The following is a 25,052-nucleotide window of genomic DNA, read 5'->3' as shown; positions in this document are numbered from 1 at the left end:
AGGGAGGAGGAGGAGAGAGTAGAGAGACTTTGGGGAGGAGGGAGAAGGGAGTAGAGAGTAGAGAGACTTTGGGGAGGAGGGAGGAGGAGGAGAGAGTAGAGAGACTTTGGGGAGGAGGGAGGAGGAGGAGAGAGTAGAGAGACTTTGGGGAGGAGGGAGGAGGAGGAGGGAGTAGATATACTGGGGAGGAGGAGGGAGTAGAGAGAAATTTTGGGGAGGAGGGAGGAGGAAGAGGGAGGAGTAGAGAGACTTTGAGGAGGGAGGAGTAGAGAGACTTTAGGGAGGAGGAGGAGGGAGTAGAGAGACTTTGGGGAGGAGGGAGGAGGAGGAGGGAGTAGAGAGACTTTGGGGAGGAGGGAGGAGGAGAGAGTAGAGAGAGACTTTGGGGAGGAGGGAGGAGGAGGGAGTAGAGAGACTTTGGGGAGGAGGGAGGAGGAGGGAGTAGAGAGACTTTGGGGAGGAGGGAGGTTGAGAGAGTAGAGAGAGACTTTGGGGAGGAGGGGGGAGGAGGGAGTAGAGAGAGACTTTGGGGAGGAGGGAGGAGGAGGAGAAGGGAGTAGAGAGAGACTTTGGGGAGGAGGGAGGAGGAGGAGGGAGTAGAGAGAGACTTTGGGGAGGAGGAGGAGATCTATGCAGCAGCAGTACGCGGTTTTGTTTTCTTCTCTAATTTTACAGCAAGAGGAGAAGGATAAAGAAGTCAGTAGGATTACAGCTAGCCTGATCCCAAATCTGTTGCTGCCGTTCTCTAAGCTAAATGTGACAGTCAGTGACATGAATTGACTTGATAGCACAAACAGACTTCCACCCAGGATATGATGTATTACTGCGAGCTAACTGGTGCCATACCTTGTGATTTCCTGTCTCTACCTTCACTAATAACATGACACATACAGCTCATACAGTCACTTGGGTAACTTCTAAATAAGGTCGACTGGTACGGGACTTTGGCCTTCGGTCATTTCCTGTCTGTCAGCCGTCTGACTCCGTCGTCTTCCCTGAAGACACAGGAGTCAGATTGGTTTCATTAAACCAACAACAGGGTGGTGGTGCCGGGGTGACGAGGGTGTGTGTGTGTGTGTGTGTGTGGGACTGTCTTTCTGTGGGAGTCACCTTCAGTATCTGTTTACTTTCCTGACTGAAACAGGACGTCTTGTATCAAGGGTGTGTGTGTGTGTGTGTGTGTGTGTGTGTGTGTGTGTGTGTGTGTGTGTGTGTGTGTGTGTGTGTGTGTGTGTGTGTTGTCCTACCTGCGTTGTGATGTATTTTTATCAGGTATGTGCTGCTCTGTGTGTGTGTGTTGTCCGCTGCTCTGTGTGTGTGTGTTGTCCTACCTGCGTTGTGATGTCTTTTTATCAGGTATGTGCTGCTCTGTGTTCCAAATGATGTCCTATTCCCATGTAGTGCACTACTTTTATCCCAGAGCACAAGGGATAGGGTGCCCTTAGGGACTCATGTTGTCTATGGCTCTCTAGGACCAGCATCAACACATCCTGTGTGGGCAGAAGAAGAAGAAGACATGACCTTTGTTTAGCTGAGACTCCGCCTCACTTGTCAGAGTAGGATCTTCTGCTGGTGCTGTGTGTGTGTGTGTGTGTGCGTGCGTGCGTGCGTGCGTGCGTGCGTGCGTGTGTGTGTGTGTGTGTGTGTGTGTGTGTGTGTGTGTGTGTGGGTGTCTGAAGGTGGGGGAGCTTTGAAGAACAAAAGAAAGTGTTTGAAGCAAGGGGAAGTCTTTGTGTGTTTGAGTGAGAGACAGAGAGATGCAGGCAGTGAAGTGTGTCTGTGGGTATATAGTGGTTAGTATCCTCAGAGGAAAACACTCCTCGCTCTCTCTCTCTTCCTCATCCTCATCCTCTTCTCCAGCAGGTAAGGGGGTGCCATGCCAGCTGCTGTTCCCCCTGTGCTCCCCCTCTCCACCTGGTGGTGGTGTCTGGTACTGCTGCAGCTTCCACAGGCCCTGACCCAGCCCCAGCTGGACCCTAACCCAGAGAAGGCCTCTCCCGCTGGGCAGGCCTTCCCTTACCTCTCCCTGGATGGATCTCCCCTCAACCACCTCCTACTGGACCCCAGGTCTGGTCATCTGTACGTGGGGGCGGTCAACCATCTCTACCATCTGTCCCCTGACCTCCAGGTAATTACAATGTCTTTAATCACCCGGCTCCAGTTTTTCCAAAGTTTTCCATCTGGTTGTTTGGCTTATGGGATAGGCAGCAATGCATAGAAATATAATGAATAGAACAGAGCCCTATCCTACCAAGCAGGTTGAGGAGTTAGCCAGGTAACGTTGGTCAACTCTTGAGTTCAACTCGGGATTACCAGTACCAAGAAAGTGGCTCCCCTTCTCCAGGGCAGGCTAACCTGCTGCAGGGCAGGCTAACTCAGGGCTAACCTGCTGTAGGGCAGGCTAACTCAGGGCTAACCTGCTCCAGGGCAGGCTAACTCAGGGCTAACCTGCTCCAGGGCAGGCTAACTCAGGGCTAACCTGCTCCAGGGCAGGCTAACTCAGGGCTAACCTGCTCCAGGGCAGGCTAACCTGCTCCAGGGCAGGCTAACTCAGGGCTAACCTGCTCCAGGGCAGGCTAACTCAGGGCTAACCTGCTCCAGGGCAGGCTAACTCAGGGCTAACCTGCTCCAGGGCAGGCTAACTCAGGGCTAACCTGCTGCAGGGCAGGCTAACTCAGGGCTAACCTGCTGCAGGGCAGGCTAACTCAGGGCTAACCTGCTGCAGGGCAGGCTAACTCAGGGCTAACCTGCTGCAGGGCAGGCTAACTCAGGGCTAACCTGCTGCAGGGCAGGCTAACTCAGGGCTAACCTGCTGCAGGGCAGGCTAACTCAGGGCTAACCTGCTGCAGGGCAGGCTAACTCAGGGCTAACCTGCTGCAGGGCAGGCTAACTCAGAACTAACCTTCTCCAGGGCAGGCTAACTCAGGGCTAACCTTCTCCAGGGCAGGCTAACCAGGGCTAACCTGCTCCAGGGCAGGCTCTCCTGCTCCAGGGCAGGCTAACTCAGGGCTAACTTGCTGCAAGGCCTGCTCCAGGGCAGGCTAACTCAGAGGCAGCAGGCTAACTCAGGGCTAACCTGCTGCAGGGCAGGCTAACTCAGGGCTAACCTGCTGCAGGGCAGGCTAACTCAGGGCTAACCTGCATTCAGAACTAACCTTCTCCAGGGCAGGCTAACTCAGGGCTAACTCCACATACCCTTAACGAAATGACTGAACCACAAGTTGAGGACCAATGAAATCCCATTCCCTCTATCTCGCAAAGACATCCATAACCAGGTTGCCAACCGTAACCAGGTTGTCATCCGTAACCAGGTTGTCATCCGTAACCAAGTTGCCATCCGTAACCAGGTTGCCAACCGTAACCAGGTTGCCAACCGTAATCAGGTTGCCATCCGTAACCAGGTTGCCATCCGTAACCAGGTTGCCAACCGTAACCAGGTTGCCATCCGTAACCAGGTTGCCATCCGTAACCAGGTTGCCATCCGTAACCAGGTTGCCATCCGTAACCAGGTTGCCATCCGTAACCAGGTTGCCATCCGTAACCAGGTTGCCATCCGTAACCAGGTTGCCATCCGTAACCAGGTTGCCATCCGTAACCAGGTTGCCATCCGTAACCAGGTTGCCATCCGTAACCAGGTTGCCATCCGTAACCAGGTTGCCAACCGTAACCAGGTTGCCAACCGTAACCAGGTTGCCATCCGTAACCAGGTTGCCATCCGTAACCAGGTTGCCATCCGTAACCAGGTTGCCATCCGTAACCAGGTTGCCATCCGTAACCAGGTTGCCATCCGTAACCAGGTTGCCATCCGTAACCAGGTTGCCATCCGTAACCAGGTTGCCATCCGTAACCAGGTTGCCATCCGTAACCAGGTTGCCATCCGTAACCAGGTTGCCATCCGTAACCAGGTTGCCATCCGTAACCAGGTTGCCATCCGTAACCAGGTTGCCATCCGTAACCAGGTTGCCATCCGTAACCAGGTTGCCAACCGTAACCAGGTTGCCAACCGTAACCAGGTTGCCATCCGTAACCAGGTTGCCATCCGTAACCAGGTTGCCATCCGTAACCAGGTTGCCAACCGTAACCAGGTTGCCAACCGTAACCAGGTTGCCAACCGTAACCAGGTTGCCAACCGTAACCAGGTTGCCATCCGTAACCAGGTTGCCATCCGTAACCAGGTTGCCAAAACCAGGTTGCCATCCGTAACCAGGTTGCCATCCGTAACCAGGTTGCCATCCGTAACCAGGTTGCCATCCGTAACCAGGTTGCCATCCGTAACCAGGTTGCCAACTGTAACCAGGTTGCCAACTGTAACCAGGTTGCCAACTGTAACCAGGTTGCCATCCAACCTTTTTATGCGAGTGAAGCACATGTCGGATAAAACATGTAATTGTCAGGCCTGCTGAAAACAGAACATTCTTCTAGAAACGTTGCAAATGTCGACAGAACAAAACACGCCAGACAACGTGGGATCTTTTTGTGTCGGTAAAATGAATTCATGTGAGAAATAATAATAATAATAACCGTCAGGTGACCGTCGTCGTCTCCCACTACGACTCGTTGGGAAAGCATCACCTCATCATGACACTACCAGTAGGTTATAGGTGTCCTCCAGCCATCAGCACCTCATCATGACACTACCAGTAGGTTATAGGTGTCCTCCAGCCAACAGCACCTCATCATGACAGTACCAGTAGGTTATAGGTGTCCTCCAGCCAACAGCACCTCATCATGACACTACCAGTAGGTTATAGGTGTCCTCCAGCCAACAGCACCTCATCATGACAGTACCAGTAGGTTATAGGTGTCCTCCAGCCAACAGCACCTCATCATGACAGTACCAGTAGGTTATAGGTGTCCTCCAGCCAACAGCACCTCATCATGACAGTACCAGTAGGTTATAGGTGTCCTCCAGCCAACAGCACCTCATCATGACAGTACCAGTAGGTTATAGGTGTCCTCCAGCCAACAGCACCTCATCATGACAGTACCAGTAGGTTATAGGTGCCCTCCAGCAACAGCACCTCATCATGACAGTACCAGTAGGCTATAGGTGTCCTCCAGCCAACAGCACCTCATCATGTAGTAGGTTATAGGTGTCCTCCAGCCAACAGCACCTCATCATGACAGTACCAGTGGGCAAACTCGCTATATAAACATGTTTTGTTAGAGAACCTTCAGTAGAGTGTAAAACCCATTTCACTTGGAGTGTTTTATTCGGTACCTGAGAATTTAACCGCAGAAGTTATCTTTGTTTGCACTACATCATCACACGTTCTTTTATCCGCAACAAGTCAATTTGACGGAAACATCCCTCTTGGGAAAATGCAGATTTTAACATGTTCGCAGGGAAATCTGTCACCAATTGGATGGAAACCTAGATAGTGTCAAATTAAATGAGTAAAACCAGATGTGGCACTGACTCGTCCGTGGATTGATGTTTGAGTTCAGCAGTTACAAGCCTGCTAGAGTTAGCAGCAGGCGGACGAGCAAAATCCACCATCATAGTATAGATGAAGCCTGAGCTGGAATGTGAAGCTAACTGAAGCTTGTTAGCTTTAGAAAACCCAAAGTAGATCTAGCTTCCTTCGTAGTATATCCTTCACGAGTCCCCCATTCAAGTCAATGATTCCTCTGTTCTATGCATTCTAGCTCTATGCATTTAATCCTATCCAGGCAAAATCCAGATAACCAGGGCCCAGTGTTTAAAAAGTTATCTGGGCCCTGGTTGTCTGGGCCCTGGTTGTCTGGGCCCTGGCTGTCTGGGCCCTGGCTGTCTGGGCCCTGGCTGTCTGGGCCCTGGCTGTCTGGGCCCTGGTTCTCTGGGCCCTGGCTGTCTGGGCCCTGGTTGTCTGGGCCCTGGTTGTCTATGTACTGGCTTACCAGACACAGATTAAGAGTAAATGGACTAAAAAGCACTTTCAAAGGAGATTATCCATTGAGCTTACGTTTCAGTCTAGTGCTGCGTTTAGCCTGTGTCCGGGAAACCAGTCTTATATGTTTTTGTATGTTGTCTGTGTTTATGTTTGACTTTCTGTTGACCGGTTCTGTGAACGCAAACAATGGTTTTGTCCTATAATGGCCCCCTATTGCCTTTACAATGGACCCTTTGGACCCTTTGGACCCTTTGGACCCTTTGGACCCTTTGGACCCTTTGGGCCCTTTGGACCCTTTGGACCCTTTGGGCCCTTTGGGCCCTGATCAACAGTAGTTCTGTAGAGGGAATAGGGTGTCATTAACACACAGTTTATTTCATACATTTTAATTTTTTTAATTTTTCTATTTTACCTTTATTTTACCAGGCAAGTCAGTTAAGAACAAATTGTTATTTTCAATGACGGCCTAGGAACAGTGGGTTAACTGCCTGTTCAGGGGCAGAACGACAGATTTGTACCTTGTCAGCTCGGGGGTTTGAACTCGCAACCTTCCGGTTACTAGTTCAATGCTCAAACCACCCCTGCCGCCCCATTTGAGTCACTTAGCAGACGCTCTTATCCAGAGCCACTTACTGGAGCAATTACAGTTTTAAATGCTTTGCTCAAGGGCACAACGACAATATTTTTCACCTTGTTGGAGCTGGGATTTGAACCAGAGACCTTTCGGGGTATTGGCCCAAAGCACTAACCGCTAGGCTGTCGGCCGCCCTAACAACCATTACTCTGTGTTATCTCTCATCTTGTCCTAGGTGCTGTCCTCCAGTCAGACTGGCCCCAAACTAGACAGTCCTGAATGCCTGCCCCCCATAGTCCCCAGGGACTGCCCCACCGCCCGGGTCACCCCCAACACCAATAAGATCCTGCTCCTGGAGGAAGGCGTGGACGCGGTGGGGTCAGAGGTCGGGGCAAGGAGCCTGATCGTGTGCGGGACATTGTTCCAAGGTATCTGTGACAAGAGGAGTCTGGGTAATGTGTCCGAGGTGCTCTATCAGACGTCCAACCCAGTGGACACGCAGTACGTTGCCGCCAACGACCCCCGCGTCTCCACCGTGGGTGTGATCTTGAACCAGAAGGGGGTGGGGCTGATGCTAGTGGGGCGTGGCTACACTAGTAAAGGCCCCAGCGACATCCCACCAATCACAACGCGCCGTCTATCCCCCAGTTCCTCCCCCTCCCGCCAGGCCTTCTCTCAAGACGAAGAACTAGGGAAGCTGGTTGTCGGGAGCTACTCCGAGTACAACAACAACTTCGTATCGGCGTTTAACCACAGCGACCACGTCTACTTCCTGTTCTCGCGGAGGGATATGTGGCACCGGAAGGAGTACCGGACCTACGTTTCTCGTCTCTGCGCCGGGGACCGGAGCTTCTACTCCTATGTGGAGGTTCCGTTGGAATGTTCCGGCGGTTACAATCTCGCCCAGGGGGCATCCCCCGCCGAACACCAGGGGCGGCCGGCGCTGTTCGTTGCCATGGCGGCGGGGCAGGCATCGACGCCCACGGCAACGGGTCGCTCGGCGCTGTGCGTTTATGGGATGTCAGAGCTGGATGCGTCGCTGCAGAGGGCCCAGGAGCTGTGCTATACAGAGGGAGGAAGAGGAAGGACGGGACAGGAGGAGGCATACATAGAGTATGAGGTGTCGTCCAAGTGTCTACGCCTGCCCAAGGTAACTAGAGACACACACACACACACACACACACACACACACACACACACACACACACACACACACACACACACACACACACACACACACACACACACACACACACACACACACACACACACACACACACACACACACACACACACACACACACACACACACACACACACACACACACACACACACACACACACACACACACACACACACACACACACACACACACACACAGGTACACACACACACACACACACACACACACACACACAGGTACACACACACAGGTACACACACACAGGTACACACACACAGGTACACACACAGGTACACACACACAGGTACACACACACAGGTACACACACAGGTACACACACACAGGTACACACACACAGGTACACACACAGGTACACACACAGGTACACACACACAGGTACACACACACAGGTACACACACACAGGTACACACACACAGGTACACACAGGGTTGAACACTCTTATTCGCAGCAGGCCAGTGTGTATGCTAATCCCCCTGATTGTACCAATAGAAGTATTGATTGGAATAGATGTGTTACTATGCTTGGCTGGAACAAAAGCCTGCAGTCATCCCTGACCTAAACACAGGATACATCTCCTACTACTGAACCTAATGGAGTGGTATAGTAGCGGTATAGTAGCGGTATAGTAGCGGTATAGTAGTGGTATAGTAGTGGTATAGTAGTGGTATAGCAGCGGTATAGTAGTGGTATATCAGCGGTATAGTAGTGGTATAGTAGTGGTATAGTAGTGGTATATCAGTGGTATAGTAGTGGTATATCAGCGGTATAGTAGCGGTATAGTAGTGGTATATCAGCGGTATAGTAGTGGTATAGTAGTGGTATATCAGCGGTATAGTAGTGGTATATCAGCGGTATAGTAGTGGTATAGTAGCGGTATATCAGCGGTATAGTAGCGGTATATCAGCGGTATAGTAGCGGTATATCAGCGGTATAGTAGTGGTATAGTAGCGGTATAGTAGCGGTATAGCAGCGGTATAGTAGCGGTATATCAGTGGTATATCAGTGGTATAGTAGCGGTATATCAGCGGTATAGTAGCGGTATATCAGTGGTATATCAGTGGTATAGTAGCGGTATATCAGCGGTATAGTAGTGGTATAGTAGTGGTATAGTAGCAGTATATCAGCGGTATATCAGCGGTATAGTAGTGGTATAGTAGCGGTATAGCAGCGGTATAGTAGCGCTATAGTAGCGGTATAGTAGTGGTATATCAGTGGTATATCAGCGGTATAGTAGTGGTATAGTAGCGGTATAGTAGCGGTATAGTAGCGGTATATCAGCGGTATAGTAGCGGTATAGTAGCGGTATAGTAGCGGTATATCAGCGGTATAGTAGCGGTATATCAGCGGTATAGTAGCGGTATAGTAGCGGTATAGTAGTGGTATATCAGCGGTATAGTAGTGGTATAGCAGTGGTATAGTAGCGGTATATCAGCGGTATATCAGCGGTATAGTAGCGGTATATCAGCGGTATAGTAGTGGTATATCAGCGGTATAGTAGTGGTATAGTAGCGGTATAGTAGTGGTATAGCAGTGGTATAGTAGCGGTATATCAGCGGATATATCAGCGGTATATTAGCGGTATATCAGCGGTATAGTAGTGGTATAGTAGCGGTATAGTAGCGGTATAGTAGTGGTATATCAGCGGTATAGTAGCGGTATAGCAGTGGTATAGCATATGGTATAGTAGCGGTATATCAGCGGTATAGTAGCGGTATATAGCGGTATAGTAGCGGTATATCAGCGGTATAGTAGCGGTATATCAGCGGTATAGTAGCGGTATAGTAGCGGTATAGTAGCGGTATATCAGCGGTATAGTAGCGGTATAGTAGCGGTATATCAGCGGTATAGTAGCGGTATAGTAGCGGTATATCAGCGGTATAGTAGCGGTATAGTAGCGGTATATCAGCGGTATATCAGCGGTATAGTAGCGGTATAGTAGCGGTATAGTAGCGGTATAGTAGCGGTATATCAGTGGTATAGTAGCGGTATATCAGCGGTATAGTAGCGGTATAGTAGCGGTATATCAGCGGTATAGTAGCGGTATAGTAGCGGTATATCAGCGGTATAGTAGCGGTATAGCAGCGGTATAGTAGCGGTATATCAGCGGTATAGTAGCGGTATAGTAGCGGTATATCAGCGGTATAGTAGCGGTATATCAGCGGTATAGTAGTGGTATATCAGCGGTTATAGTAGCGGTATATCAGCGGTATAGTAGTGGTATATCAGCGGTATATCAGCGGTATAGTAGTGGTATATCAGCGGTATAGTAGTGGTATATCAGCGGTATAGTCAGCGGTATATCAGTGGTATAGTAGTGGTATATCAGCGGATATAGTAGTGGTATATCAGCGGTATAGTAGTGGTATATCAGCGGTATAGCAGCGGTATAGTAGTGGTATATCAGCGGTATAGTAGCGGTATAGTAGTGGTATATCAGCGGTATAGTAGTGGTATATCAGCGGTATAGCAGCGGTATAGTAGTGGTATATCAGCGGTATAGTAGCGGTATAGTAGTGGTATAGTAGTGGTATAGTAGTGGTATATCAGCGGTATAGTAGTATAGTAGCGGTATATAGTGGTATAGTAGTGGTATATCAGCGGTATATCAGCGGTATAGTAGTGGTATATCAGCGGTATAGTAGTGGTATATCAGCGGTATAGTAGTGGTATAGTAGTGGTATAGTAGCGGTATAGTAGTGGTATATCAGCGGTATATCAGCGGTATAGTAGTGGTATATCAGTGGTATAGTAGTGGTATAGTAGTGGTATATCAGCGGTATAGTAGTGGTATATCAGTGCGGTATAGTAGTGGTATAGTAGCGGTATATCAGCGGTATAGTAGTGGTATATCAGCGGTATAGTAGTGGTATAGTATATAGTAGCGGTATAGTAGCGGTATATCAGCGGTATATCAGCGGTATATCAGCGGTATAGTAGCGGTATAGTAGCGGTATAGTAGTGGTATATCAGCGGTATATCAGCGGTATAGTAGTGGTATAGTAGCGGTATATCAGCGGTATAGTAGCGGTATATCAGTAGTAGGGTATAGTAGTGGTATAGTAGCGGTATAGTAGTGGTATAGTAGTGGTATAGTAGTGGTATATCAGCGGTATAGTAGTGGTATAGTAGTGGTATATCAGCGGTATAGTAGAGGTATAGTAGTGGTATAGCAGTGGTATAGTAGTGGTATATCAGCGGTATAGTAGCGGTATATCAGCGGTATAGTAGCGGTATAGTAGCGGTATAGTATATGGTATATAGCGGTATATCAGTGGTATATCAGCGGTATAGTAGCGGTATATCAGCGGTATAGTAGTGGTATAGTAGTGGTATATCAGCGGTATAGTAGCGGTATATCATATCAGCGGTATATCATATCAGCGGTATAGTAGTGGTATAGTAGTATCAGCGGTATAGTAGTGGTATATCAGCGGTATATCAGCGGTATAGTATATCAGTGGTATATATCAGCGGTATAGTAGCGGTATATCAGCGGTATAGTAGTGGTATAGTAGTGGTATAGTAGTGGTATATCAGCGGTATAGTAGTGGTATATCAGTGGTATATCAGTAGTAGGTATAGTAGTGGTATATCAGCGGTATATCAGCGGTATAGTAGTGGTATATCAGCGGTATAGTAGTGGTATAGTAGTGGTATAGTAGTGGTATAGTAGCGGTATATCAGCGGTATAGTAGTGGTATAGTAGTGGTATCAGCGGTATAGTAGCGTATATCAGCGGTATAGTAGCGGTATATCAGTGGTATATCAGCGGTATAGTAGCGTATATCAGCGGTATATCAGCGGTATAGTAGTGGTATAGTAGCGGTATAGTAGTGGTATAGTAGTGGTATAGTAGCGGTATATCAGCGGTATAGTAGCGGTATAGTAGTGGTATATCAGCGGTATAGTAGCGGTATAGTAGTGGTATATCAGCGGTATAGTAGCGGTATAGTAGTGGTATAGTAGTGGTATATCAGCGGTATAGTAGTGGTATATCAGCGGTATATCAGCGGTATAGTAGTGGTATAGTAGTGGTATATCAGCGGTATAGTAGCGGTATAGCAGCGGTATAGTAGCGGTATAGCAGCGGTATAGTAGCGGTATATCAGCGGTATAGTAGCGGTATAGTAGTGGTATAGTAGCGGTATAGCAGCGGTATAGTAGCGGTATATCAGCGGTATAGTAGCGGTATATCAGTGGTATAGTAGCGGTATATCAGCGGTATATCAGCGGTATAGTAGTGGTATAGTAGTGGTATAGTAGTGGTATATCAGCGGTATATCAGCGGTATAGTAGCGGTATATCAGCGGTATAGCAGTGGTATAGTAGTGGTATATCAGCGGTATAGTAGTGGTATATCAGCGGTATAGTAGTGGTATAGTAGCGGTATATCAGCGGTATAGTAGTGGTATATCAGCGGTATAGTAGCGGTATAGTAGTGGTATAGTAGTGGTATATCAGTGGTATATCAGCGGTATAGCAGTGGTATAGTAGCGGTATAGTAGTGGTATATCAGCGGTATAGTAGTGGTATAGTAGCGGTATATCAGCGGTATAGTAGCGGTATATCAGCGGTATAGTAGTGGTATAGTAGTGGTATATCAGCGGTATAGTAGTGGTATATCAGCGGTATATCAGCGGTATAGTAGTGGTATAGTAGCGGTATAGTAGTGGTATAGTAGTGGTATAGTAGTGGTATAGTAGCGGTATATCAGCGGATATAGTAGCGGTATATCAGCGGTATAGTAGTGGTATAGTAGTGGTATAGTAGTGGTATAGTAGCGGTATATCAGCGGTATAGTAGTGGTATATCAGCGGTATAGTAGTGGTATATCAGCGGTATATCAGCGGTATAGTAGTGGTATAGTAGTGGTATATCAGCGGTATAGTAGCGGTATAGTAGTGGTATATCAGCGGTATAGTAGCGGTATATCAGCGGTATAGTAGCGGTATAGTAGTGGTATATCAGCGGTATAGTAGTGGTATAGTAGCGGTATAGTAGCGGTATAGTAGCGGTATAGTAGCGGTATAGTAGCGGTATATCAGCGGTATATCAGCGGTATAGTAGTGGTATAGTAGTGGTATAGCAGCGGTATAGTAGCGGTATAGTAGCGGTATAGTAGCGGTATAGTAGTGGTATATCAGCGGATATAGTAGCGGTATAGTAGTGGTATAGTAGCGGTATAGTAGCGGTATAGTCGCGGTATAGTAGCGGTATATCAGCGGTATAGTAGCGGTATAGTAGAGGTATAGCAGCGGTATAGTAGTGGTATAGCAGCGTTATAGTAACAGCGGTAATAGTCTAAGTGGATAGAGGAGACTAGGTAGGTTTAAAACCTATTACTGGTGATCAGAGAGGATGATGGGACCATTACCTAGGTACCTATGAGTGGCCTCTTGAGTTGCTTAACTCAGATTAGGGTTAGCTAGCTGTGCCACTGGTGAAAGGATTTCTGGTCTGTCTGTCTGTCTCTCTGTCTGTCTCTCTGTCTGTGGCTGTCTCTGTCTGTCTCTCTCTTTCTTTGTCTCTGTCTGTCTCTGTGTCGGTCTCTATGTCTGTCTCTGTGTGTCTCTGTCTTTGTGTCGGTCTTTATGTCTGTCTCTGTGTCTCTCTGTCTCTTTGTGAGTGACAGCTGCCTCTGTGCTGGTACAGATTACGTCCAGCTGCTCTCACTGCCTCTAATCCTGAGTGCTTTCAGAACACACACACACACACACACACACACACAGAAACGCAGTGATCTCTCAGACCTCCCCCCTCACTATATTGGGGTCAACAGCACCATGTTTCTATAAAGCAGACTAATATTGATATGTTAGATCCATAAACAGTGTTGTATATCCTGGCCCAGTGTAACTATAGCTGTCAGGGTGATGAACAGTGTTGTATATCCTGGTCCAGTGTAACACAGTGTTGTATATCCTGGCCCAGTGTAACTATAGCTGTCAGGGTAATGAACAGTGTTGTATATCCTGGTCCAGTGTAACTACAGCTGTCAGGGTGATGAACAGTGTTGTATATCCTGGTCCAGTGTAACTATAGCTGTCAGGGTGATGAACAGTGTTGTATATCCTGGCCCAGTGTAACTACAGCTGTCAGGGTGATGAACAGTGTTGTATATCCTGGTCCAGTGTAACTATAGCTGTCAGGGTGATGAACAGTGTTGTATATCCTGGTCCAGTGTAACTATGGCTGTCAGGGTGATGAACAGTGTTGTATATCCTGGTCCAGTGTAACTATAGCTGTCAGGGTGATGAACAGTGTTGTATATCCTGGCCCAGTGTAACTACAGCTGTCAGGGTGATGAACAGTGTTGTATATCCTGGTCCAGTGTAACTATAGCTGTCAGGGTGATGAACAGTGTTGTATATCCTGGTCCAGTGTAACACAGTGTTGTATATCCTGGTCCAGTGTAACTATAGCTGTCAGGGTGATGAACAGTGTTGTATATCCTGGTCCAGTGTAACTATAGCTGTCAGGGTGATGAACAGTGTTGTATATCCTGGTCCAGTGTAACTATGGCTGTCAGGGTGATGAACAGTGTTGTATATCCTGGTCCAGTGTAACTATAGCTGTCAGGGTAATGAACAGTGTTGTATATCCTGGTCCAGTGTAACTATAGCTGTCAGGGTGATGAACAGTGTTGTATATCCTGGTCCAGTGTAACTATAGCTGTCAGGGTGATGAACAGTGTTGTATATCCTGGCCCAGTGTAACTACAGCTGTCAGGGTGATGAACAGTGTTGTATATCCTGGTCCAGTGTAACACAGTGTTGTATATCCTGGTCCAGTGTAACTACAGCTGTCAGGGTGATGAACAGTGTTGTATATCCTGGTCCAGTGTAACTATAGCTGTCAGGGTGATGAACAGTGTTGTATATCCTGGTCCAGTGTAACACAGTGTTGTATATCCTGGTCCAGTGTAACTACAGCTGTCAGGGTGATGAACAGTGTTGTATATCCTGGTCCAGTGTAACACAGTGTTGTATATCCTGGTCCAGTGTAACTATAGCTGTCAGGGTGATGAACAGTGTTGTATATCCTGGTCCAGTGTAACTATAGCTGTCAGGGTGATGAACAGTGTTGTATATCCTGGTCCAGTGTAACTACAGCTGTCAGGGTGATGAACAGTGTTGTATATCCTGGTCCAGTGTAACTATAGCTGTCAGGGTGATGAACAGTGTTGTATATCCTAGTCCAGTGTAACACAGTGTTGTATATCCTGGTCCAGTGTAACACAGTGTTGTATATCCTGGTCCAGTGTAACACAGTGTTGTATATCCTGGTCCAGTGTAACACAGTGTTGTATATCCTGGTCCAGTGTAACACAGTGTTGTATATCCTGGTCCAGTGTAACACAGTGTTGTATATCCTGGTCCAGTGTAACACAGTGTTGTATATCCTGGTCCAGTGTAACACAGTGTTGTATATCCTGGTCCAGTGTAACACAGTGTTGTATATCCTGGTCCAGTGTAACACAGTGTTGTATATCCTGGTCCAGTGTAACACAGTGTTGTATATCCTGGTCCAGTGTAACACAGTGTTGTATATCCTGGTCCAGTGTAACACAGTGTTGTATATCCTGGACACATCCTGTCCCTTGTCCTGTTTCTGTTTTACTGTCCACTGGATACATCCTGTCCCCTGTCCTGTTTCTGTTTTACTGTCCACTGGACACATCCTGTCCCCTGTCCTGTTTTACTGTCCACTGGATACATCCTGTCCCCTGTCCTGTTCCTGTTTTACTGTCCACTGGACACATCCTGTCCCCTGTCCTGTTTCTGTTTTACTGTCCACTGGACACATCCTGTCCCTTGTCCTGTTTCTGTTTTACTGTCCACTGGACACATCCTGTCCCCTGTCCTGTTTTACTGTCCATTGGACACATCCTGTCCTGTTTCTGTTTTACTGTCCACTGGACACATCCTGTCCCCTGTCCTGTTACTGTTTTACTGTCCACTGGACACATCCTGTCCCTTGTCCTGTTCCTGTTTTACTGTCCACTGGACACATCCTGTCCTGTCCTGTTTTACACACACCTCCTGTCCCCTGTCCTGTTTCTGTTTTTACTGTCCACTGGACACATCCTACTGTCCACTGGACACATCCTGTCCCCTGTCCTGTTTCTGTTTTACTGTCCACTGGACACATCCTGTCCCCTGTCCTGTTTTACTGTCCACTGGACACATCCTGTCCCCTGTGTTACTGTTTTACTGTCCACTGGACACATCCTGTCCCCCTGTCCTGTTGGACACATCTGTTTTACTGTCCACTGGACACATCCTGTCCCCTGTCCTGTTTTACTGTCCACTGGACACATCCTGTCCCCTGTCCTGTTTTACTGTCCACTGGACACATCCTGTTCCCTGTCCTGTTTCTGTTTTACTGTCCACTGGACACATCCTGTCCCCTGTTTTACTGTCCACTGTCCTTCCCCTGTCCTTTACTGTCCACTGGACACATCCTGTCCCCTGTCCTGTTTTACTGTCCACTGGACACATCCTGTCCCCTGTCCTGTTTGTTTTACTGTCCACTGGACACATCCTGTCCTGTCCTGTTTTACTGTCCACTGGACACATCCTGTCCCCTGTCCTGTTTTACTGTCCACTGGACACATCCTGTCCCCTGTCCTGTTTCTGTTTTACTGTCCACTGGACACATCCTGTCCTGTTTTACCCACTGTCCTGTTTTACTGTCCACTGGACACATCCTGTCCCCTGTCCTGTTTTGTCCACTGGACACATCCTGTCCTGTTTCTGTTTTACTGTCCACTGGACACATCCTGTCCCCTGTCCTGTTTCTGTTTTACTGTCCACTGGACACATCCTGTCCCCTGTCCTGTTCCTGTTTTACTGTCCACTGGACACATCCTGTCCCCTGTCCCTGTCCTGTTTCTGTTTTACTGTCCACTGGACACATCCTGTCCCCTGTCCTGTTTTACTGTCCACTGGACACATCCTGTCCCCTGTCCTGTTTTACTGTCCACTGGACACATTTTACTGTCCACTGGACACATCCTGTCCCCTGTTTTACTGTCCACTGGACACATCCTGTCCCCTGTCCTGTTCTGTTTTACTGTCCACTGGACACATCCTCCTGTCCCTTTTACTGTCCTGTTCCTGTTTTACTGTCCACTGGACACATCCTGTCCCCTGTCCTGTTTCTGTTTTACTGTCCACTGGACACATCCTGTCCCCTGTCCTGTTTTACTGTCCACTGGACACATCCTGTCCCCTGTCCTGTTTCTGTTTTACTGTCCACTGGACACATCCTGTCCCTTGTCCTGTTTTACTGTCCACTGGACACATCCTGTTCCTGTTTTACTGTCCACTGGACACATCCTGTCCCCTGTCCTGTTTTACTGTCCACTGGACACATCCTGTCCTGTTTCTGTTTTACTGTCCACTGGACACATCCTGTCCCCTGTCCTGTTACTGTCCACTGGACACATCCTGTCCCCTGTTGTTTCTGTTTTACTGTCCACTGGACACATCCTGTCCTGTTGTTACTGTCCACTGGACACATCCTGTCCCCCTGTCCTGTTACTGTTTTACTGTCCACTGGACACATCCTGTCCTGTTTTGTTTTACTGTCCACTGGACACATCCTGTCCCCCTGTTTCTGTTTTACTGTCCACTGGACACATCCTGTCCCCTGTCCTGTTTCTGTTTTACTGTCCACTGGACACATCCTGTCCCCTGTTTCTGTTTTACTGTCCACTGGACACATCCTGTCTGTCCCCCACTGGACACATCCTGTCCCCTTCCTGTTTTACTGTCCACTGGACACATCCTGTCCCCTGTCCTGTTTCTGTTTTACTGTCCACTGGACACATCCTGTCCCCTGTCCTGTTACTGTTTACTGTCCACTGGACACATCCTGTCCTGTTTCTGTTTTACTGTCCACTGGACACCTCCTGTCCCCTGTCCTGTTTTACTGTCCACTGGACACATCCTGTCCCCTCTGTTTTACTGTCCACTGGACACATCCTGTCCCCTGTCCTGTTTTACTGTCCACTGGACACATCCTGTCCCCTGTCCTGTTTTACTGTCCACTGGACACATCCTGTCCCCTGTCCTGTTCCTGTTTTACTGTCCACTGGACACCTCCTGTCCCCTGTCCTGTTTCTGTTTTACTGTCCACTGGACACATCCTGTCCCCTGTCCTTTTACTGTTTTACTGTCCACTGGACACATCCTGTCCTTTTACTGTTTTACTGTCCACTGGACACATCCTGTCCCCTGACCTGTTACTGTCCACTGGACACATCCTGTCCTTTTACTGTTTTACTGTCCACTGGACACATCCTGTCCTGTTACTGTTTTACTGTCCACTGGACACATCCTGTCCCCTGTCCTGTTACTGTCCACTGGACACATCCTGTCCTTTTACTGTTTTACTGTCCACTGGACACATCCTGTCCTGTTACTGTTTTACTGTCCACTGGACACATCCTGTCCCCTGTCCTGTTACTGTCCACTGGACACATCCTGTCCCCTGTCCTGTTTCTGTTTTACTGTCCACTGGACACATCCTGTTCCCTGTCCTGTTTTACTGTCCACTGGACACATCCTGTCCCCTGTCCTGTTTTACTGTCCACTGGACACATCCTGTCCCCTGTCCTGTTTTACTGTCCACTGGACACATCCTGTCCCCTGTCCTGTTTTACTGTCCACTGGACACATCCTGTTCCCTGTCCTGTTTTACTGTCCACTGGACACATCCTGTCCCCTGTCCTGTTTCTGTTTTACTGTCCACTGGACACATCCTGTCCCCTGTCCTGTTTCTGTTTTACTGTCCACTGGACACATCCTGTCCCCTGTCCTGTTACTGTTTTACTGTCCACTGGACACATCCTGTCCCCTGTCCTGTTTCTGTTTTACTGTCCACTGGACACATCCTGTCCCCTGTCCTGTTACTGTTTTACTGTCCACTGGACACATCCTGTCCCCTGTCCTGTTACTGTTTTACTGTCCACTGGACACATCCTGTCCCCTGGCCTGTTACTGTTTTACTGTCCACTGGACACCTCCTGTCCCCTGTCCTGTTTCTGTTTTACTGTCCACTGGACACATCCTGTCCTGTTTCTGTTTTACTGTCCACTGGACACCTCCTGTCCTGTTTCTGTTTTACTGTCCACTGGACACCTCCTGTTCCCTGTCTCTGTTTTACTGTCCACTGGACACATCCTGTCCCCTGTCCTGTTACTGTTTTACTGTCCACTGGACACATCCTGTCCCCTGTCCTGTTTCTGTTTTACTGTCCACTGGACACATCCTGTCCCCTGTCCTGTTACGGTCCACTGGACACATCCTGTCCCCTGTCCTGTTTTACTGTCCACTGGACACATCCTGTCCCCTGTCCTGTTTTACTGTCCACTGGACACATCCTGTCCCCTGTCCTGTTACTGTTTTACTGTCCACTGGACACATCCTGTCCCCTGTCCTGTTTTACTGTCCACTGGACACATCCTGTTCCCTGTCCTGTTTTACTGTCCACTGGACACATCCTGTCCCCTGTCCTGTTTTACTGTCCACTGGACACATCCTGTCCCCTGTCCTGTTTTACTGTCCACTGGACACATCCTGTCCCCTGTCCTGTTACTGTTTTACTGTCCACTGGACACATCCTGTCCCCTGTCCTGTCCTGTTTTACTGTCCACTGGACACATCCTGTCCTGTTTCTGTTTTACTGTCCACTGGACACATCCTGTTCCCTGTCCTGTTACTGTTTTACTGTCCACTGGACACATCCTGTCCCCTGTCCTGTCCTGTTTTACTGTCCACTGGACACATCCTGTCCTGTTTCTGTTTTACTGTCCACTGGACACATCCTGTTCCCTGTCCTGTTTTACTGTCCACTGGACACATCCTGTCCCCTGTCCTGTTTTACTGTCCACTGGACACATCCTGTTCCCTGTCCTGTTTTACTGTCCACTGGACACATCCTGTCCCCTGTCCTGTTTTACTGTCCACTGGACACATCCTGTTCCCTGTCCTGTTACTGTTTTACTGTCCACTGGACACCTCCTGTCCCCTTGTCCTGTTTTACTGTCCACTGGACACATCCTGTCCCCTGTCCTGTTTCTGTTTTACTGTCCACTGGACACATCCTGTCCCCTGTCCTGTTTCTGTTTTACTGTCCACTGGACACATCCTGTCCCCTGTCCTGTTTTACTGTCCACTGGACACATCCTGTCCCCTGTCCTGTTTTACTGTCCACTGGACACATCCTGTCCTGTCCTGTTTTACTGTCCACTGGACACATCCTGTCCCCTGTCCTGTTTCTGTTTTACTGTCCACTGGACACATCCTGTCCCCTGTCCTGTTTCTGTTTTACTGTCCACTGGACACATCCTGTCCCCTGTCCTGTTTCTGTTTTACTGTCCACTGGACACATCCTGTCCCCTGTCCTGTTTTACTGTCCACTGGACACATCCTGTCCCCTGTCCTGTTTTACTGTCCACTGGACACATCCTGTCCTGTCCTGTTTTACTGTCCACTGGACACATCCTGTCCCCTGTCCTGTTTCTGTTTTACTGTCCACTGGACACATCCTGTCCCCTGTCCTGTTTTACTGTCCACTGGACACATCCTGTCCCCTGTCCTGTTCCTGTTTTACTGTCCACTGGACACATCCTGTCCTGTTCCTGTTTTACTGTCCACTGGACACATCCTGTCCCCTGTCCTGTTTTACTGTCCACTGGACACATCCTGTCCTGTCCTGTTTTACTGTCCACTGGACACATCCTGTCCCCTGTCCTGTTTTACTGTCCACTGGACACATCCTGTTCCCTGTCCTGTTTTACTGTCCACTGGATACATCCTGTCCCCTGTCCTGTTCCTGTTTTACTGTCCACTGGACACATCCTGTCCCCTGTCCTGTTTCTGTTTTACTGTCCACTGGACACATCCTGTTCCCTGTCCTGTTTTACTGTCCACTGGACACATCCTGTTCCCTGTCCTGTTTTACTGTCCACTGGACACATCCTGTCCCCTGTCCTGTTTTACTGTCCACTGGACACATCCTGTCCCCTGTCCTGTTTCTGTTTTACTGTCCACTGGACACATCCTGTCCCTTGTCCTGTTACTGTTTTACTGTCCACTGGACACATCCTGTCCCCTGTCCTGTTTCTGTTTTACTGTCCACTGGACACCTCCTGTCCTGTTACTGTTTTACTGTCCACTGGACACATCCTGTCCCCTGTCCTGTTACTGTTTTACTGTCCACTGGACACCTCCTGTCCTGTTACTGTTTTACTGTCCACTGGACACATCCTGTCCCCTGTCCTGTTACTGTTTTACTGTCCACTGGACACATCCTGTTCCCTGTCCTGTTTTACTGTCCACTGGACACATCCTGTCCCCTGTCCTGTTTTACTGTCCACTGGACACATCCTGTCCCCTGTCCTGTTTTACTGTCCACTGGACACATCCTGTCCTGTTTTACTGTCCACTGGACACATCCTGTCCTGTTTTACTGTCCACTGGACACATCCTGTCCCCTGTCCTGTTTTACTGTCCACTGGACACATCCTGTCCCCTGTCCTGTTTTACTGTCCACTGGACACATCCTGTCCCCTGTCCTGTTACTGTTTTACTGTCCACTGGACACATCCTGTCCCCTGTCCTGTTACTGTTTTACTGTCCACTGGACACATCCTGTCCCCTGTCCTGTTTTACTGTCCACTGGACACATCCTGTCCTGTTTTACTGTCCACTGGACACATCCTGTCCCCTGTCCTGTTTTACTGTCCACTGGACACATCCTGTCCCCTGTCCTGTTACTGTTTTACTGTCCACTGGACACATCCTGTCCCCTGTCCTGTTTTACTGTCCACTGGACACATCCTGTCCCCTGTCCTGTTCCTGTTTTACTGTCCACTGGACACATCCTGTCCCCTGTCCTGTTTTACTGTCCACTGGACACATCCTGTCCCCTGTCCTGTTACTGTTTTACTGTCCACTGGACACATCCTGTCCCCTGTCCTGTTACTGTTTTACTGTCCACTGGACACATCCTGTCCCCTGTCCTGTCCTGTTTTACTGTCCACTGGACACATCCTGTCCCCTGTCCTGTTTCTGTTTTACTGTCCACTGGACACATCCTGTCCCCTGTCCTGTTACTGTTTTACTGTCCACTGGACACATCCTGTCCCTTGTCCTGTTTCTGTTTTACTGTCCACTGGACACATCCTGTCCCCTGTCCTCTTTTACTGTCCACTGGACACATCATGTCCCCTGTCCTCTTTTACTGTCCACTGGACACATCATGTCCCCTGTCCTCTTTTACTGTCCACTGGACACATCCTGTCCCCTGTCCTGTTTTACTGTCCACTGGACACATCCTGTCCCCTGTCCTGTTTTACTGTCCACTGGACACATCCTGTCCCCTGTCCTGTTTTACTGTCCACTGGACACATCCTGTCCCCTGTCCTGTTCCTGTTTTACTGTCCACTGGACACATCCTGTCCCCTGTCCTGTTACTGTCCACTGGACACATCCTGTCCTGTTTCTGTTTTACTGTCCACTGGACACATCCTGTCCCCTGTCCTGTTACTGTTTTACTGTCAACTGGACACCTCCTGTCCCCTGTCCTGTTACTGTCCACTGGACACATCCTGTCCCCTGTCCTGTTACTGTTTTACTGTCCACTGGACACATCCTGTCCCCTGTCCTGTTTTACTGTCCACTGGACACATCCTGTCCTGTTACTGTTTTACTGTCCACTGGACACATCCTGTCCCCTGTCCTGTTACTGTTTTACTGTCCACTGGACACATCCTGTCCCCTGTCCTGTTACTGTTTTACTGTCCACTGGACACATCCTGTCCCTTGTCCTGTTTTACTGTCCACTGGACACATCCTGTCCCTTGTCCTGTTTTACTGTCCACTGGATACATCCTGTCCCCTGTCCTGTTTCTGTTTTACTGTCCACTGGACACATCCTGTCCCTTGTCCTGTTACTGTCCACTGGACACATCCTGTCCCCTGTCCTGTTACTGTTTTACTGTCCACTGGACACATCCTGTCCCTTGTCCTGTTTTACTGTCCACTGGACACATCCTGTCCCCTGTCCTGTTTTACTGTCCACTGGACACATCCTGTCCCCTGTCCTGTTTTACTGTCCACTGGACACATCCTGTCCTGTTACTGTTTTACTGTCCACTGGACACATCCTGTCCCCTGTCCTGTTACTGTTTTACTGTCCACTGGACACCTCCTGTCCTGTTACTGTTTTACTGTCCACTGGACACATCCTGTCCTGTTTCTGTTTTACTGTCCACTGGACACATCCTGTCCCCTGTCCTGTTCCTGTTTTACTGTCCACTGGACACATCCTGTTCCCTGTCCTGTTTTACTGTCCACTGGACACATCCTGTCCCCTGTCCTGTTTCTGTTTTACTGTCCACTGGACACCTCCTGTTCCCTGTCCTGTTACTGTTTTACTGTCCACTGGACACATCCTGTCCCCTGTCCTGTTTTACTGTCCACTGGACACATCCTGTCCCTTGTCCTGTTTTACTGTCCACTGGACACATCCTGTCCCCTGTCCTGTTTCTGTTTTACTGTCCACTGGACACCTCCTGTCCCCTGTCCTGTTTTACTGTCCACTGGACACATCCTGTCCCTTGTCCTGTTACTGTCCACTGGACACATCCTGTCCCCTGTCCTGTTACTGTTTTACTGTCCACTGGACACATCCTGTCCCTTGTCCTGTTTTACTGTCCACTGGACACATCCTGTCCCCTGTCCTGTTTTACTGTCCACTGGACACATCCTGTCCCTTGTCCTGTTTTACTGTCCACTGGACACATCCTGTCCCCTCTCCTGTTACTGTTTTACTGTTTTACTGTCCACTGGACACATCCTGTCCCCTGTCCTGTTACTGTTTTACTGTCCACTGGACACATCCTGTCCCCTGTCCTGTTTTACTGTCCACTGGACACATCCTGTCCCTTGTCCTGTTACTGTCCACTGGACACATCCTGTCCTGTTTTACTGTCCACTGGACACATCCTGTCCCTTGTCCTGTTTTACTGTCCACTGGACACATCCTGTCCCTTGTCCTGTTTTACTGTCCACTGGACACATCCTGTCCTGTTTTACTGTCCACTGGACACATCCTGTCCCTTGTCCTGTTTTACTGTCCACTGGACACATCCTGTCCCTTGTCCTGTTTTACTGTCCACTGGACACATCCTGTCCCCTGTCCTGTTTTACTGTCCACTGGACACATCCTGTCCCTTGTCCTGTTACTGTCCACTGGACACATCCTGTCCCCTGTCCTGTTACTGTTTTACTGTCCACTGGACACATCCTGTCCCTTGTCCTGTTTTACTGTCCACTGGACACATCCTGTCCCCTGTCCTGTTTTACTGTCCACTGGACACATCCTGTCCCCTGTCCTGTTTTACTGTCCACTGGACACATCCTGTCCTGTTACTGTTTTACTGTCCACTGGACACATCCTGTCCCCTGTCCTGTTTCTGTTTTACTGTCCACTGGACACATCCTGTCCCCTGTCCTGTTACTGTTTTACTGTCCACTGGACACCTCCTGTCCTGTTACTGTTTTACTGTCCACTGGACACATCCTGTCCTGTTTCTGTTTTACTGTCCACTGGACACATCCTGTCCCCTGTCCTGTTCCTGTTTTACTGTCCACTGGACACATCCTGTTCCCTGTCCTGTTTTACTGTCCACTGGACACATCCTGTCCCCTGTCCTGTTCCTGTTTTACTGTCCACTGGACACATCCTGTCCCCTGTCCTGTTCCTGTTTTACTGTCCACTGGACACATCCTGTCCTGTTTTACTGTCCACTGGACACATCCTGTTCCCTGTCCTGTTTTACTGTCCACTGGACACATCCTGTCCCCTGTCCTGTTTCTGTTTTACTGTCCACTGGACACATCCTGTTCCCTGTCCTGTTTTACTGTCCACTGGACACATCCTGTCCCCTGTCCTGTTTTACTGTCCACTGGACACATCCTGTTCCCTGTTCTGTTTTACTGTCCACTGGACACATCCTGTCCCCTGTCCTGTTACTGTCCACTGGACACATCCTGTTCCCTGTCCTGTTTTACTGTCCACTGGACACATCCTGTCCCCTGTCCTGTTACTGTCCACTGGACACATCCTGTTCCCTGTCCTGTTTTACTGTCCACTGGACACATCCTGTCCCCTGTCCTGTTTTACTGTCCACTGGACACATCCTGTCCCCTGTCCTGTTTTACTGTCCACTGGACACATCCTGTTCCCTGTCCTGTTTTACTGTCCACTGGACACATCCTGTCCCCTGTCCTGTTTCTGTTTTACTGTCCACTGGACACATCCTGTCCCCTGTCCTGTTTTACTGTCCACTGGACACATCCTGTTCCCTGTCCTGTTTTACTGTC

The 25,052-nt window shown here is 49.0% G+C and overlaps 1 protein-coding gene across 1 annotated transcript in view; it reads left to right on the top strand.

Annotated features, from left to right (window-relative positions):
* The window catches only part of plxnb3 (plexin B3), a 325,474-nt gene that overhangs the window by 115,310 nt on the left and 185,112 nt on the right, over positions 1–25,052 (top strand). Inside the window, exons 2-3 of the mRNA XM_052484163.1 lie at positions 1,861–2,128; positions 6,683–7,597. Of these exons, the coding sequence (XP_052340123.1) occupies positions 1,877–2,128; positions 6,683–7,597 (1,167 nt within the window). The 5' untranslated portion in view covers positions 1,861–1,876. The remainder of the gene's footprint in view (positions 1–1,860; positions 2,129–6,682; positions 7,598–25,052) is intronic.

The sequence above is a fragment of the Oncorhynchus keta genome, chromosome 28, assembly GCF_023373465.1.
Source record: "Oncorhynchus keta strain PuntledgeMale-10-30-2019 chromosome 28, Oket_V2, whole genome shotgun sequence".
Classification (NCBI taxonomy): Eukaryota; Metazoa; Chordata; class Actinopteri; order Salmoniformes; family Salmonidae; genus Oncorhynchus; species Oncorhynchus keta.
The sequence above is the reverse complement of the archived record's forward strand: the minus strand, read 5'-3'. Positions and strand labels throughout refer to the sequence as shown.